The sequence below is a fragment of the Bubalus kerabau genome, chromosome 2, assembly GCF_029407905.1.
Source record: "Bubalus kerabau isolate K-KA32 ecotype Philippines breed swamp buffalo chromosome 2, PCC_UOA_SB_1v2, whole genome shotgun sequence".
NCBI lineage: Eukaryota > Metazoa > Chordata > Mammalia > Artiodactyla > Bovidae > Bubalus > Bubalus kerabau.
Window position 1 is genome coordinate 120,560,466 of NC_073625.1, and position 18,160 is coordinate 120,578,625.

Sequence of the window (18,160 nt, forward strand, 5' to 3'; positions counted from 1 at the left end):
TCTCACATAACTAATGGAACACAGTTAGACTCCAAGCCTCCAATTTCAAATTCTGAAAACTAAATTCTTGACTGATGCCATTCATGTATTTACTGGAGGCAACAGATGGAGGCTGAAATAAATGATCCCATATTCAACTAGTACTATAATATCTGGTATTCAGTATGTACTTAATAAATGTCTACTAAACTAAAATGCTTACAAATTTAAAAATACATGCTTATATGTCAGATTATATACTTACAAATTTTAAACTGCTTATATGCTTACAAATTTAAAATATATATGACTAACAAAAAATTTTAAAAACCAACAGAAGAATTGGAAGATGAATACATTGTTTTAAAAGAATGGAGTTGAAGAACATGGAAAGAGCAGCTAAAAGATGTAGAAGTGGTCACATCTGGGAAGGAGAAGGGGGAAGGTGCTGTGAAGACAGGGGCTATAGGTTTTCTTTATTATGAACTTTTGGATTCTTTCTGATTTGTTAAACCTGTGCATGTATGACATTGATAAAACTTAGAAATTTTAAAAAGAAATAAATCCAACTGTTGAGACTATATGGATATGCTTTAATATTGACTTTCTCCCAAACCCAAAGAGAACATGTGGAGTCAGAGTTAACATTTCTGGGACTTCTCATAATGGAGAATCGCTTGAAAAAGGAAACCAAACCAGTCTTGAAGGAGCTGAGTGAGGCCCGCATCAGGACTGTGATGATCACTGGTATGCGTTTCTGGAAGCCTAACAAATTAAACCCACCCTAGGCATAAGCAAAAGACCATGTGAGCTGAGTGAGTTCCTGTGGCTGAGGCAGGAGGAACGATGCTTTGCCGTCAAGATTGTTACCCTCTGCTCCAGTTACCTGGGAACTTGGGGAGCTCCCCTCAATGACTGTGAGCTTTGGAGGCAAGGGCCAAGTCTCATTCTCTTTCCTAAGGCCCTCTGTTCCTACCCAGGATTTGTTCAGGGCCAATAGGCTCACAGCAGATATTGAAAGATAAGAACGGGGTTCTCATGAAGAACCCCAGTGAGACCTCTGTCTAAAGGGGTGAGACCATCCTTCAGGGAGGTGGGGTAGGCATGGTTTGTGATGATTAAATTCAACATGGCTGATCCTAAGTGCTTTTTTTTTTTTTTTCTTTAACTTAATTGGAATCCAGATCCCAAGAATAGGTTTATGTTATCAGACCAAGCCTATACCTTCACTGCTTAAAATTGTCAGTCTCTTGAGGATGAGCTGTAAAGCACTTGAACATTTATTTACTCATTAGTGCATATTTTGGAAATATGTGATGTTCATGGACTTGATGCTAGGATGAAAGGGAGAGGTAGACATGTTTGACCACTAGGAACAGACAGGCTTGATAAAACATTATGAAAAAATGCAGAAAGTGTTAAATGCCCCCAAAGAGCACCAACAACACAGTATGGTCACTCAGAGGAGGGAGCGTTCAGTCCTGGATGCTGAGAGGTTTCTACACAAATCAAGTCCACTTTCTTTGTCATCTAGGTGACAACCTTCAAACAGCCATTACCGTTGCAAAGAATTCTGAAATGATTCCTCGAGGGAGCCAAGTGATCCTTGTTGAAGCCAACGAACCTGAAGAGTTCGCCCCTGCTTCTGTGACCTGGCAGCTGGTGGAGAACCAGGAGAATGGGCCTGGAAAGAATGTGAGTGAATTTCAGAAAGCCCCTCCATGGACCGGGGCTGATGCAATACAGCCCTGACCCCGGGCAGCCCTCTCTCTCGGCATTAGAAGTCATCACGGTAGTAATCCCTCCCATCTGCCCAGAGTTTTACAGTTTGCAAAGCTTTTAGCATTTCCACTGACACTCCTCAGTCTTGGCTTCATGTAGAAATTACCCAGAAGCGTTTTCAAGCTTCCAAGGCTAAAACTAGAGATTCAGTGAGAATCTCTGGGCTGGGAACTGAGTCCTTCGCCTAGTGATTCCAGTGTACAGATGTGGCTCAGACTCACTGATTCACATCCATAGTTCCCATCTGATCCTCAGTTACCCTACACAGTTGAGCAAAGTATTCCCTTTACAAATGAGACAACTGAGGCCTAGAGAGCTAAGCTTGCCACGACACACACTGGTGAGCTGCAGAGCAGGGAATCAAGTTCGGTCTGTTTGATCCCTGCTCCCCTAATTCATGGTCATTTAGATTGTCCTGGACTTGTGAACTGACGTGAACAGATGTCAGGCTTCTTTAGGTAGCAAGTTTCCTGTGCACTTCCCCCAGGACGGCTCTTTCTTGTGAAGAGAATGGGCTGCAGCCTGACGTTTCATTACTAAATGGGTCGCCTCTGCCTTCGTGTGAATTCAAAGAGATGGTCCTCGGGGTGATAAATTACAAAAAGCTCCCTTCCTTCAGCCTGACCAGCCCTTCAGATTGTTCAGTGTCGAGTATTTCTTTGTGCAGCACACAAGCTACACAGCTGTATGGAGTGGCCCTGCCCCTACCCTGTGAAGAGGTGTGTTAACTTGGCTCAAATCCATTGTGCGGGTTGTGAAAGATGACAGCTCACTCTCTGCTTTCAGTGGATTTCTGGTGCTGATTTCCTTCTAAACTCACTTGCCTCAGCAACTACATGTATTGCCTCAACTGCACTGTGTGACGAAACTCAGATCTTCACTAATTTTTTAAAAGTACCTAACATATTTCAATAAAAATTAGTTTGCATGTACATATACAGATTTTTAAATAAGGATGGTATATTTTTTAAAATGTATTTTAATGAGGTATAGTTGATTTACAGTGTTGTTAGTTTCTGCTATATAGCAAAGTGATTCAGTTATACATATATACTCTTTTTTCATATTTTTTCCATTATAATTTATTACAGGATACAGATTTTCACTAATTTTTAATAAAGAGTCCAAACACTTCCCTGGCAGGCCAGTGGTTGATTAAGACTCTGTGCTTCCAGTGCAGGGGACATGAGTTCAATCCCTGGTTCGGGAACTAAGATTCTAACTGCCATGCATAGTGCATCCAAAATAATAATAATAAGGTGCAGGGACACAAGGTGGAAGGGGATCTGGGCACCTTGAGGGAAGTGTTGGGCAGAGGTCAGGTTAGGCTCTGAAGAAAGGGTCTACCTATTTTACAGGGAAAAAATCCGGGCATGATTTCTGAATGAATGGTAAGAGATCTTAGGAAACAAAAGGTTGCATGAGGAGAAGGAAGAGAAGGGAAGACTGTTTCCTCTTCTTCTCTGGAGTCACTCATTGGAACCTTGGAATGATTTCCTCAGTAGCCTGACATCACACATATTATCTCCCAGACTAGGATCCAGAGCCTCATATTGCCAAAGTAATCTCTGTTCATTTAATTTTGGGGGAACATTTTGAGTGTCTTCTTTATATGAGTCTAAGTTCTGTGGGCAAATTCTACATTATGTATTTGCTGGTCCTCACACTGTTGCGTAACATGAATACACTTCCTTCCATAAAATGTAGGAAAACAGCAACATCCTTAAAAGCCAAGGTAGAAATAATGCCCTTTTGATTTTAGGAAACCTACATCAACATTGGAAACAGTTCAGTGCCTGTTGAAGAAAAAGGGAGCTGTTACCATTTTGCAATGAGTGGGAAATCATACCAAGTGATACTGCAGCATTTCAACAGCTTGCTTCCAAAAGTAAGTACTGGAGAAATGACATGTTTCTTTTTGTTCCTCAAATTAGTGAGATAAAAAAGGGTAAGAGAACAGTGAAGGCGAGATTAGCAAGGTTATCTCAGAATTAGGAAATAAACACCCTCACAGGGAGCACTGTTTCTTCAAGAGGTCTCCCTTCATCACTCCTCTTATATCACTCATCCCCGGGTCCAAGGCCTCCTATTCAGAGACTGAGGCTGATGTTGCCCCTCGCCCTGCCCCCCGTGGCCAGTCCAATCCCAGTTTGCCTCTTCCCTGCCTCCCCAGCAGAGGGAACCTGCAGATAGTTCCAAACACGCAGCCTGTTTTTTGGAATTTGCTTTTCTCTGAAAGCCACTAACTCATTTCAGGCTGAGCTCTATTCCCATTCCTGTCTGGATTCTTAAATTACAGCAGGAGGAAACAAAGGCTTTATGGTGTATTTTCAAAATCATTTGTTATCTTGTCACTGTGTGTCTATTTTAAAATAGTGCTGTGCAGAGTGGTGCCATTGGTGGGAAGGAAACAAGCGGAGTGGCAGCAACCGTCTGTTAGCACCGTCTTGAAAGTCCTGTCACCTTTCCAGTCGAGTACCATAGAGTCTAGACCCCACGGTGTCTAGAAAGCTGTTAGTGCAGTTTCTCATTGAAGAGATGGGAAAGCTGAGACTCAGAGACATTGTCCTTCGCCTAAGGTCGTCACAGTCTGGGACAGAGCTGTAATAGAACCTTGATTCTCAACTCCCCATCTATTGCTCCTTCCTCTGGAATTGTGGAGATGGTGCTTAATGAAAAGAACTGTAGTTGCCTAAGCATTTTAATCTTATATACTCCTCTGCTTTTCAGTTACTATTATTCATTAGAGCTTATCCCATCTTGGAAAAATGATTGGGAACAAAGTAATAGACTTGTGATGGAGAACCAAAAGTGAAAGTTAAATATTAAACTGTTAAATCCCCCTTTTGCCCTTTCCTGATATTTGGTCTGATGTTATATCACCCAATGCTATATTAAAATGGTGGCCAGGAGTAATTTTTCAAGACTCTTCTTTTATTTTTTAATTTAAATTTATTTATTTTAATTGGAGGCTAATTACTTTACAATATTGTATTGGTTTTGCCATACACCAACATGAATCCGCCATAGGTATACCCATGTTCCCCATCCTGAACCCCGCTCCCTCCTCCCTCCCCTTACCATAAAGTGCTCTTTGTTCTAATCTTATTGCAATTGTTATTTTTCTCTTTAGATTCTGGTGAATGGAACGATTTTTGCAAGAATGTCCCCTGGGCAGAAATCTAGCCTTGTTGAAGAATTTCAGAAATTAAAGTAGGTTTTAGTGCATGAAAGGAGGGTATATTTGTTATCAATTGCAGTGTAACAAATTATCCCCAAGACACAGTGGTTTAGAATCACGCCATTTATTTTTTTCACATTACTGTGGGTCAGGAATTCAGGTGTGCTTAGCTGAGTCTTCTGGCTCTAGGTCCCCTTCAAGGCGTCATCAGGTGTCGACCAGTCCCGTAGTCACCTCACACTTGGTGGGGAAGGATCTGCCACCAGCCTCACCCTAGGTGTCCTTGGCAAGATTCAGTTCCTTGTGGAAAGTTGGGCTAAGAGTCTAAATTTTGCACTCATTGTTGGGCACAAGCCACACTTGTTTCCTTGCCATGAGGTGATTTCATAGGGTTGCTCACAGAGTATCGGCTAGCTCCAGTGAGAGTTAGCAAGCAAGAGGTGTCAGAGAGAGAGAAGAGAGATGACCATTTTTTATATCTTCATCTTAGAAATGACATCCTAAGCTGTCACTTTACTCCTTTCATTAGAAGCAAATCACTTGGTTGGTCCACACTCAAAGGAAGGCATTAGATAACCTCATGAATTCCAGAAGGTGGGCCATTTTAGAAGCTGTCTGCTCCAAAGAACATTCCTTCTGTGGCTGGTAGGGCTTATCATAAAGGAAGATCCCCCTGCTTGGATACAGAGACTAGAAACAACAGCATTCTGTACAGCTCAGAATGGGGGAAAAAATGAGGAAGCGTGTGAGTTATCACCTGGAATTATTTGAGATTGGTCCATTAGAAGATACGTAAACAATTTCAGATCTTCCAGGAAAGAGAAGAAATTATATTTTTACTGTTTTAGGTATACAGGCAAAAATTAAAAAAAGGAAAAAGTTCTTTCTTATCTCCTTCAAAAATACAGATGACCAAGTCACATGAGAGTGAAATGGTTCTTCTTGAGACCAGACCTACCTATTACTTGCTGGGAAGGTTACAGCTTCTGGACTCAGAGTTCTAGAAAGTTAAGTAAGGAATGAAGAGTAGTAAAACTTTAGATAATTGCTGATAAGCAGTAGGTAAACTCAAGAGACTGCTTTTGACTATTATTTTTTGTTGCCTAAGCATTCTTAGGGACATTTCCAAAACTGCCTATTAACTCCCATAATGCCTTGAGGCTGGGTTAGTAACCAGTGTCTAAAATGACTATTTTACTTACATGGTCATTATATGATATTGGCTGAAGAAAGTAATTTTGCCCTTCTCAAATACTTGAGAAATGTTGCCAACTTAAATGCTTACTTTTGAAAAGCTGTATTCCCCTAAAGAAAAATCAATTCAGGATGATATATGCTATCTCAGAATAAGTTATCCTCTCAATTTCCAGATCTTGCTCTTCATTCAGAATTTATTCTTTATTCAGACAACACTAGAAGATGTAAGATTCTTCCTGTGATATAAAGACTAAACATGTACTTTATGCCTGAAGAAAGGAAGCCATTTTCAGCAAATGTATAGTCTTGATGCATACATCAGCACAAACAAATGTTTACTGTGTGATTTTCATATATACTTACCAAAGAGTAGTTTGAACCTACAAATTTGTTTACATTTGGCCATATTTGACCTATAAAGATGGCCATTTTTTATGTCAACTAATAATAAGGAAATTCTCTGAGAATTTCATTTTCCCCTATATTGTATCATTTCATGTGTTTTTGGCAAGTTACCACTGAGCCTGTAATAATATTGCCATTAATCAATACCTCCAATGTATTATTTACTTATAAAACACTGTGTCTCGCATCAGAAACTCCTTTAGTAACAGCTTTAAAATTTACTCTTCTCTTTATACAGTTGTGCCTGCACATCAAACTGGTATAGATGGGAAGCATGTTATCTTATTTTCACTCCAAGATGCATCTAGAATGTGTACATACATCTCTAGTTGTTATCTGTTAAACCATTTCCCAAATGTTTCTTCTCCTAGTGTCTACATGCTAAACTTTCAGCAGCAGTGAGCAACCAAAACACAGATGGACTAGGTTATGATCTGTGCATTAGGGTGTGGGAAACACTGATTATGACAGTACTCACTTCAACTTGGCCTTGGTGGATAGAATCCAACAGGACCTCTTCTGAAGTGTGTGATCATCTTTGTGGATGTCCTTGGCAGTATTGCCATCATTTCCGTGTGATTGATTGAAACAATATACCAGAGCTTTATTCCTCTGGGAATATTTCTCTCCAAGTTATTTTCCTTCAGCTTGATTCTACATGTGCTCCAGACACACACACACACACACACACACACACACACACACACATCATGCATGTTAGTGGTGATGGAAATTACTCAAGTGAGGCATTAAGCTATTAATGTTTCTTATCCTTTCCCTCACAGTTATTATGTAGGCATGTGTGGAGATGGAGCTAATGACTGTGGGGTGAGTAGAAATTACTTCTTCTAACGCAGGGGGTGCATTGATATCCCTCCTGAGGACCCCACGTCCCCTGTGGTCTGACTCTTCACCCTTCTGCCAACAACCACATCACTTAGTCATTTTGATGTTTATATTCATTTCTACCAGAGTATAGGTTGGATGTGGTGAAGAGTAAAGTGAGATGAGTCACTTCAGCTGTTTTCTAGCAACTTTTAGAATAATAAAAACAAAGAAAGGCTACAGAGGCTCCCATATTTCAGACCCAAAAGGGACTTTACAAGACTAGGTGGTTTAAATCTCTCCTGTTATAAATAAGGAAATGAGCCTCATGGAGGTAAATTCTTTTTTTTTTTTTTTTTTTCCTTTTTTTGCCTAAAGTCATACAGCTGGTAAAGGCTTAGCAAAGGAAAAAATTGAAACTGATGATAAAGGTTTGAATTATGTGTAAATCGTATTTATTCCTGCCAAATTCTCCACCAGGGTTACTTTATACAATTTGGATTTATTCCCAAATTTTCACACTCAGAAAAATCATAAACCAAATTATTTGGTTATTACATACAATAGCAAACTGAAATTACAAGATTCTCAGCAGATTACTTCTCTGATACAATAGAAGGCAGTACATGTTTTATAATCTGAGTTTCAAAGATACAGTTGAAATAGTAGCTTACCTTGAAGATTTATGTATGTCAGAAAATATTTTGGGAGCCAATTTGTGGGAGAAGTAATGAAGAGAATTGTTTTGTATTTCTAAAGCCTATTGTATACTTAAGGTCTGGGTATTTGTTTTATTTTTTTCTTAAATATTTTCTTCAAAGTTCTGTGATAAACTAAGCTCATACTTAGATAGCAGTTATGAATTTTTCTGCTTCATACTTTGTGAGAAGGAGCTAGCTGTTAGTCTGTTCTTCAAATGTAGGGTGAGTACACATTCTCACTAATTATGTGGAATTTAAAACAAAACAAATAAATCAGATGTTATACAGGACATAGTCTCTGCCTCTGAAAAGTTCATTACCTGGTGGGGAAAAAAAATCATGCATAAAACTAATCCTAATATATAAAGCAGATGGTCCTAAATTACATGGTAGAGGTACAAAGTACTAAGGGAAAAATGAGGAAGAAGGAAATATTCTAATATTCACTGATCATGAACTTAGTGTATACTGGCCATGGTTACCAGGAACTTTGCAAGTTCTGTAGCAGTACAGAAATACAAAATCTCATTTTATGTTCATACACTTCTTGTAGGATTAGGGGCTGGCTGACCTGCTCATTGGCTGCTGTCTGCTTGGGGCACTGTCTGAGCAGTTTTCAATCTTGATGAGAAAAGATTTAGTCCTTATTTCAGTGAGACACCATATACCTTGGGATGATTCTCTGATGAGTGTAATCTGGTCCCTGCCTCCAGCGAAGGTGCTCTATGTCCCAAATTTCATCCCAGCAGTTAGCTGGTTGGCTGGATCAGGCAGCCTGGGAGAAGGTGGGCATTAGATAGTTATTCCTGTAGTTCATGAAGATGACCTGTTAAGTATAAAACTGTGATGGTAAAGGCCTCTACAAAGGTCCATCCAAATGCTGTCATCTTTTTAATCAACTTCTCAAATGAGTCCTTCCACTTTCTTAGCCTGTCTACATCCCCTCAACCAACACACACACACACACACCCCTTCTTCTACCACTGACTCATTGTTGGTGCCTCGTTAATTGGTAACTTCATGTACCCAGGTGGAGGGGCAGCCTAAACAGAGATCCAGCGGTGGAAGGGTACAATACTATCAACTCTATAATGTGAAAACGAGCCTTGAGGTGTTTGAACAGTTAGAGCCTGGTCTGAGGAGTCATGGGTATAACATGGATTTATCATTCTAGGCTTTGAAAATGGCTCATGCGGGCATTTCGCTGTCAGAGCAGGAGGCATCTGTGGCCTCCCCTTTCACCTCAAAAACAACCAACATCGAGTGTGTGCCTCATCTCATCAAGTAAGCTACCTCTTCCCCTTCTATCCTTTGACCGTCTGGCTCACTGTTTGGCTCCAGGTGGAATTCAACTCTAATTGAAAGTGACAAATGTCACAGCAGAAACTTGGCTGAAGTGCTGTTGAGAACCCATTAAGGGGAGGGGGCTGTGAGTGCTGCCTAAGAATGCTGATAAAATCAACAAAAAGGTGACTTTTGCTGAGTTTTAAAGAATACATGGCTGTGAATGCTAGTGTTGATATTTTAAAGCCAACTGTATATCTCACTTCTCCTCTCCTTTAGTTTTTTATGTTGGATGCTTACTGGAACCTTTCTCTCAGGAGCTGGGGATGGAGAAGAAGCAGAAGAGGAATCCTCTACCACGTAGCCTTCTCCTAGTAGTAGTATGTCTCCAAAATACAGATTAGTGGATATCCAAAATGACTGCACCTACCTTTACTATCATTATTGTCTTAACCCGCTTTGTGTCACGCTGACTACAAAACAAGAGTGCCCAGGACACTCACCTCACTCATGTGGCTCTTTTTAAATATTGCTCTTGAAAATGTGGTGTATTAAAAATGAGACAGAACTTTTCCCTGGAGGACTCACATTCCACTAAGGGGTATAGAAAGATGTATGTAGATATAGTCGCCTAACACAGAATCTTCTGCCTAAGGAATGAGAGGTGCTCAATAAATTAGCTTTCCGTAAATGAACGTCCAAACAATACAGTCATATGCCAGTAGTTCAGAATGATAACTCAAGCTAGGAGGGACGGTTTCAGAGGTAGGTGGCAATTTGAACGATAAATGGGATGTATGGAAATACTAAGGAGGTGGGAGGGAATTCCAGATAAAGGAAATGGAGAGCCATGTTTAGAAATGGGGCTTTCATTGGAGAGTGCAGGGGCCTGATTGCTAAACTGAGCTGGAAGATTTCTCAGATGGGAGCTGTGGAGGTGAGGCTGGAACACCAGGTGTGGAAGCCTCACATAGGGGATTCAAACTCCTGGACGGTTGTGCCAAGTGCATACTTGATTCATCCAAAAGGCAGTAGCACTTTCAGATGCTCTTTCTCATGCAAGTTGTGTGATGCATTTATGATTGCAATATGTTGTTTTAAAATACAAGTCAGGATGCAAAATTTTCTCTAGTGGCAGATGGCTTAGTAAGTCTTCATGATAGAAACCCTCTTCTTTTATACTTCACAAATTCACAAATTCATAAAAATACAGAGTTCAGCTCTGTTATGCTGAATTTACCCTTGCTATTCTTGATGCCTGCCTAGTCCTGAGAAAATATCCTTTAGAGGAGTGATAATGTGCAGTTTTAGGTACATGGGTCTACAGGTTCCCATTATTATTCTTTGAAACATGATTGGCTTGTTATAGTTCAAATCCTTTAGGGCAAGGACTATGCCTTATTAATTTCTATGTCGTTGTGCCTCCCATGACACATCAGAGCCTTCGATGAACGTTTGTGGAATGCATTAAGTAAATGAATGAACCACTTAAAATTCACATCCATTAGGAATGGCAGTCATTGTGGAGGCCTTGCAAACATTCTTTATGCTTTACCACTTTGGATTTTTGCACTTTTTTTTTTTTTTTTGATCTGGGTGTCTATTCTCTAGGAAATGTACACAACGGCAGAATAAAGGATGAAATCACAAAGTTTATGTCAGAAAACAATCTAGGTTTCACATGGTTTCCCCTTCTCAACTGGTTTTCTCTCTCCCCTCTGTGCTGAAAATAGAAAGGTAGTGTCTCACAGTCTGGTGGAAAGCACTGACCTGAGGTATCCTGGCCTATCTCCCCCCAGAACCTTCTCATCTTGCCCAAGACCCAGCGTGGTTTTTGGCTCTCTGGGTTTTCCTTCTCATGTCCCTGGTCTGTAGAAAAACTTTGACCAGCACAGGTGTCCATGTCACTGGGGACTGGAAATCAAGAGTATATGGGCTGCCTCCCATATGGATTCGCTTCTACCTTGACAAGAGGAGGCTGCAGGAGTGCTTGTTGGCCAAGTTGCTCCCTCCCCCAACATGTGCTACTTTGGCCTGACATAATCCATTACTGCTGCTGCTGCTAAGTCGCTTCAGTCGTGTCTGACTCTGTGTGACCCCATAGATGGCAGCCCATGAGGCTCCCCCGTCCCTGGGATTCTCCAGGCAAGAACACTGGAGTGGGGTGCCATTGCCTTCTCTGAGTCCATTACTAACTATACTTCAATAAAAAAGGGAAAAGGTAAATATTCTTTAAAAAATTCTGTTTGAACAATTATTCTTCTAATTGGGTCTAGTTAGTAATGGATTAGACCCAATTAGAAGAATAATTGTTCAAACAGAATTTTTTAAAGAATATTTACCTTTTCCCTTTTTTATTGTAGTTGATATACATTATATTAATTTCAGATGTACAACATAGTGATTCAACATATATGTATATTATGAACTGATCACCATGATAAGTCTGATAACCATCTGACACATTAAAAAATTATTACAATATTATTGACTAGGGACTACTTACTTTTGACACTGCGATTTTTACAATTGTCTTTTTCTTTGTGTTCCCAAACCAGCTCCCGTTATTACCCTGGGTTCTTCCTGGTGTACTGAAGCCAACAAAGCCTATTTCATCTCAAATATTGGCATCACATCTACTTTTTTCCTATAATGTGAGAGCACCCAGTCCTTAGCATCATGACTCTAAGGAACCCTAAAACATACACAAGGAGCAAGTGTTGCCAGGATGAAATGAAGCACAAGCCAGTCAATGCTTGACATGTTGCACCTTGTCACAGTGTATTGTGTTTATAATCTTCTTAATTCATTGGAAGCTTGTTGAAAATAAGGACTGTGCCTGATTAATTTATATCCTCTGTGACTCTGCGCATAATGTTGCTATCTTATAAGCCTTAAGTAAAAGCGAGCTTAAGAGTCAATGGGTGAGATGATGGTTGAAGGAAAGAATGAGTGAATGAATAGTTAAATGAATCATTGAGAGGATGAATCAGTGATGAAGTGAATGCATATATCATAGAAAGAAAGTGAAGTTGCTTAGTCGTGTCCAACTCTTTGTGACCCCATGGACTGTAGCCTACCAGGTTCCTCTGTCCAGGGATTTTCCAGGCAAGAATACTGGAGTGGGTTGCCATTTCCTTCTCCAGGAGATCTTCCTGACCCAGGGATTGAACCCAGGTCTCCCACATTGTAGGCAGACGCTTTACCATCTGAGCCACCAGGGAAGTCCAAGTATATATCAACAGGCCATTAAAATAAGCTCCTTTGAAAATATAAAAGAGACTGGGAGATATGTATCATTAAAACCAATTATTTTTATTTTTTCTTAAACAGAGAAGGCCGAGCTGCTCTTGTTTCATCCTTCGGGGTATTTAAATACTTGACCATGTACGGCATAATCCAGTTTATTGGCACATCACTGCTCTATTGGGTATGAACCAAAATAATTTCTTCCCAGTTCTAATTGCTTTTACATCCCCTGTTTATTTTGGGTGGGGGTGCAGCTCCTACACAGGATTTAATGTTTTATAAATAAATTACTTTTTTCAAAATAGATGTCTGCAAACTTGAGAACTTGGTATAACTGTGCATGAGACACAGAGCTAGAAATGAGGAGATGTGGCTCAGTTTCTTAGAGTGTTGTTTTTCTCTAGATAACCTGAGACACTTGACCTCCTCAAGCCTCTCCTTCTTCACTTAGAGTATGGAAAGAGCTTCAGAGCAGCCTAAATATAACTCAGCAGGCAATGCATCAGTCTCCAACTGTGGAATATTTTTGGCAGACTAAGAAGAGATTAAAAAGAGAGAGAAGTTGTTGAATTTGACTTTGAAGGACTAAAAACTGGAAAGATTCCCATACCAGAGCTTTAGTTCTGAACCTGCCCAGAACCTCTACATGTCATTAGTAAAGGATTAGCAGTTCTGTAAAAAATGTTTGGAAAAGACTTTTGAAATGAAATGATAAAAATAATCATCTAAAAATTAACTAGCTATATGGAAGAAATATGTATAGGTTGAAAGTAATCTGCATCAGGTCAGTCATAACTTGGTCTACAGTAAAATAATCCATCAGGCTCAGGGAACACTGGGGGCAAGGGGAAATAATTTACTGCCTTCCTGAGACATAGTGATGAAAGCGAGGAACACAGGACTCCAGCCTCGGGTGGGCTAATGATTGTGAGAAGCACATAGAGACTAAGGGGCAACCAGGTGCATAGAGAGAAGAAATTGGTTGGAAGCCAGGAAACCTGGATTCAAGTTCTACTTCTGTCCCCAAGAACAAATTCGTTCTTGCCCTTGGCTGAGCTTTTATCCACCTCCGGGAAGTCAGGCTGACTGATTTCTAAAGCCCTCCATAATTCTCTGAAAACTCCCAAAATAAAAAGTAAAGCTGCCTTTGAAAAGTTTTCCCTATTCCATCTCTCCCTGCATGTATAATGTTACCATTCTGAGGTGAAAAGAATATGAGAAGGAAATGTAAAAAAGACAGAGAAAGAATTGCAGGATGAGAAGAACTCAGAAACCATTTGCATTCTCTGAAAGTTAAGAAATCAGAATTTCAGTTCCAAAGTCTCCATAGATACAGTTGATTGAAATCAGTCTACTCCAAGTCATTCACTCTGATGGTCTAGATCTAAGTTAAGAGTGTTCTCCAAGAACCTTCGCCTGGAAACATCTTGGCCTTGAGTTTACTTTCTAAGGGGACAGAAATATTTTCATTGGCATCAGTGTGATCTGGTAATATGCATAGAGCCAGATTATGACTTAGTGCTCAGTCAACAGCTATGAAGAAAAACTGACCTGTCTGCAAAAGGTATTGCAAGGCAAGTTCTTGCAGAGTACTTAGTGGACTCGTTTATTTAAATACTTCCAGTATAAACTGAAAGGGAGTTCTATGTCTACACAAACCATTCAGGTGTACCAGAATGAAGTCTGCAATGGGCTTACTTGGGGTAGGGAACTTGTTCAGTTCGTGAAAGTAAATGGGTTTCAAGAGAATCATGTGAACTCAACCCATGGATAAAGACAGAGAAAAAACTCTGTTCAATGATTTGAAGCCTTGATTTCAAATTTTAAGTGTAAAATTCCTAGCAAAATTTTCAGGTTTTAATATCTTCTGTTGAGAGTTCAACTACCCAGGCTGTCTGCAGCTGCCAAAATCACTGTGACCAACCAATAAGAGAGTGTTTCTCAACTGACTGATTTTCATTGCAATTAATAATATGGAATTAAGTAAAACATTGGAAAAAGAGTGATTTGGTTTTATTCTATCCAATGAGATGCTAAAGAGCTTAGGTAAATCACTTTTCTCCTAAAACGGGGAGGAAAATAAAACTTGCTTCCTGACTGATTTCAAGAAGAGTGTTGGGGATGGTGAAGATGTTTTGATGTCAGAATCCTCACTTATCTTTACTTTTCTTCATTTTCAGCAACTACAACTGTTTGGGAATTACCAGTATCTCATGCAAGATGTTGCCATTACGTTGATGGTCTGTTTAACAAGTAAGATCTTTAGCAAAGTAAACCATATTGTTTTTATTTATCCATAAAATTCTAGAAGTGCTCATACAAATAAGAGCTTCTGAGAATGACACTGTAACTCCCAGATCTCACTGTGTGCTGCGTGCTCATTCACTTCAGTTGTGTCTGATTCTTGGTGAATCCATGGACCGAAGCCCACCAGGGTCCTCTGTTCATGGGATTCTCCAGGCAGGAATACTGGAGTGGGTTGCCATGCCTTCCTCCAGGGGATCTTCCCAACCCAGGGATTGAACCCCGAGTCTCTTGTGTCTCCTGCATTGGCAGACAGATTCTTTACCAGTACTACCACCTGAGAAGCCCGCCAGACCTCATTACCTATCAATTTTTTGAAAGTGGTGTTGGTAGTAAGGTGAGGCTTGAATTCCTCAGACTTGACATTTATATAGTCTGATAGAAAATAGGTCTTAATTTCATAAAATTGTCAACATATTCTGAGTTCTTTGTAGGTTTATGTGTTATACACAGAAAAAATCCAGGAAGGGAAATCTTTAAAACCCAAAGGTCATTTTCCATTATTCAGCTATACTTCTCATTGACATGAAACCAGATTTTTGCTAAGGCCTTTGATGTTTGAGAACAAATGCTAGCATTTTATTCTAGTGGAATTCTCTCAAAAGCAAGGTGTGGCTCACAGCAACTATTGCTCATTTCCTTCTTTTGAGTTGACACTGATAAAGTATTTCCTATCAAGGAACTCAAAGCCTGATACTAACTCTTAATAAGTGAGAAAGGTGACTGCCTTAACAGGGAGCAAAGAAAAAGAATGACACACTCATCTCTTTTTCCTTGTTCAACAATAGAAGTGTTATGAAAAATAACAGATAAAACAGCCAGCAATGCAGGATATTAATAACCTTGAGAATTTCATGTAGCATCATAAAACATGAAACTGATATTGAAGTCATTTTTTACATCATCGCAGTGACAAAATTTACCAATGTCAGAGATTTAAGTAATATCAATTTTGATTCTTAGGAATGAAATATCTTTTCATAGCCCATTAAAATACTAAGTGTTATTAATATTTGTAGGACTGGATAATTTTGAATCAGATAAATGGATGGGTAAATTTGCTTCTACAATGTTGGCTATAGTTTAAGCAATGTGCATGATTTTCCTGTGAACATGGACAATGATATAAAAAAGAAGAGAGTACCAGGAGGTTTCAAGAGCTAAGCTAGCAGGTAGAAGCATGAAAGTGAAGGGTATGGCCATCCTCCATCATTTCCTATCTCTGTGATCTTTGGCAAGTTACTTACTAATTAAATAATTGATTCACTGGGGCTTCCCAGGTGACTCAGTGAGAATCTGCCTGCTACTGCAGGAAACACAGGAGATGTGGGTTCAGTCCCTGGGTCTGGAAGATCCCCCAAAAGGGAATGCAACCAACTCCAGTATTCTTGCCTGTCAAATTCCATGGACAGAGGACCTGGCAGGCTACAGTCCATGGGGCCACAGAGCACCGGACACAACTGAGTGACTGAGCATGCACGCACACATAAAACTGATTCATGTGCAAGGTCCTCAGAGGGTTGTGAGGATTAGACAACACAGTGCATGTAGTATATAGCGTAGTGCCTGGCACCCTACAAGCACTCATTTCAAGATGAACCATATTGCACTACCCCCACCCCTCGTTGGTTTTTTTGAGATGATTGACTAACTTGTTGAACACTTAAAAAATCTTAAGACTGTGTACAAGTAGACTGTTGGATTAGAAATTCAAAAATATGAGTGGACGCTTTGCCTCAGATTTGCCAGATGACCTCAAGCAAGTTGTTTTGAGCTTTTGCACACTTAATTTTCATTTTGGTCATGAATTTGACTCTCAAGGTGATGAGTATACTTTACTGTTTCCCATGGCAAGAGCCTGTGGACTCTGGTACCTGTTGCTTACCCTGTGAAACAGCGTCACATCTCAGAGCAGGCTGAGTGGGAGAGTTGGGATGACTCAGAGCAGGGCCACTGTTCCCATGGGAGTAAAAAGAAGGGTGATAGTTCAGAAGCATAGTGTTCTTTCCAAACGAGAGCACTTCATTCAATTAGTATGCAACAAATGTGTAGCTGGCTTACTAAATGAGCTAGACTGACGAAGGTGAGAAACACAGTGTGGAAATACCTTTTTTTTTTGGTCTCTTTTTACTTTCTGCCTTTGAACAGTATCACTTTCCCATCCCTGTGAGTTCAGTCATACTATAGGCAGATCATTTCCTGGTCATTTCCAGGTACTGAAATGATCTTATCTTTAGATGTGAAAAGTCCAGGTATTATAAATTAACATTTCATATTCTCATCCAATTCAAAGTTTTCTTCCCCAAGTGAAGCCTGACTCATGGCTTGGAGTAGGTGGTGTTAGAGAAGGCCATGAACTCTGTTTTCCTTGTGTCAGCTACTTTCAACCCTGCTTCGGTGAATGCAAGTAGCAAGAGCCCAGGACTTTCTACTTAAATGGGGGTATTGTACTTATCACCTGTCGAGTGTATTCTAACAAGGTAGGCATCTAAACTCAGGCCCTTTGCATGGGGCTCACTAGTGAGTTCCTGAGTTCTTTAGAGATTCCCTGTGGATTGTCTGAACCAGACCACTCCCTTACATAGGTGGTGCTCTCTGCTCTGACCCCTCAGGATTCCTTTCATTAACTGCCTTCTGGTGGTGCATATCACACAGCTTTTTCCTTCTGCTGGTCTCTCTAACCTCAGCTGACTGCCCCACTGGGCAAATTCCTTCTGAGACTGCTCTGCTAAGTCACTTCAGTCGTGTCCGACTCTGTGCGACCCCATAGACGTCAGCCCACCATCCCTGGGATTCTCCAGGCAAGAACACTGGAGTGGGTTGCCATTTCCTTCTCCAATGCATGAAAGTGAAAAGTGAAAGTGAAGTCGTGTCCGACTCTTAGAGACCCCATGGACTGCAGCCCACCAGGCTCCTCCGTCCATGGGATTTTCCAGGCAAGAGTACTGGAGTGGGGTGCCATTGCCTTCTCCGGAAGCCCAGCTAATTTACAGAGCTTCTGCTTGACCTACTAGACAGATGTGGCACATGTTCTCACTGCTGCCCCCTCTCTCTTCCCTTTGATATTACAAGTAGGACAATGAGCGCTAATCTCCACCCTCACCACTTCAGGACTTTTCCTACAGTGGTTCTTACGATTTGCTCTCATTTGTGCTGTGATGCTGAGACTAAAACCACAGTTCTTACTGTTCCTAACAATTCCTATTAAGGAATCTCTTCATCATCTCCATGGTTTTCTCTTGTACAGTCTGTA

At 40.4% G+C, this 18,160-nt stretch overlaps 1 protein-coding gene across 1 annotated transcript in view; it reads left to right on the plus strand.

Annotated features, from left to right (window-relative positions):
* ATP13A5 (ATPase 13A5) overlaps positions 1-18,160 on the plus strand; it is a 143,418-nt gene that overhangs the window by 106,309 nt on the left and 18,949 nt on the right. The window contains exons 18-25 of the mRNA XM_055570096.1: positions 602-726; positions 1,514-1,674; positions 3,524-3,649; positions 4,895-4,974; positions 7,330-7,372; positions 9,245-9,354; positions 12,688-12,784; positions 14,784-14,856. Coding sequence (XP_055426071.1) covers positions 602-726; positions 1,514-1,674; positions 3,524-3,649; positions 4,895-4,974; positions 7,330-7,372; positions 9,245-9,354; positions 12,688-12,784; positions 14,784-14,856 — 815 coding nt within the window. The remainder of the gene's footprint in view (positions 1-601; positions 727-1,513; positions 1,675-3,523; positions 3,650-4,894; positions 4,975-7,329; positions 7,373-9,244; positions 9,355-12,687; positions 12,785-14,783; positions 14,857-18,160) is intronic.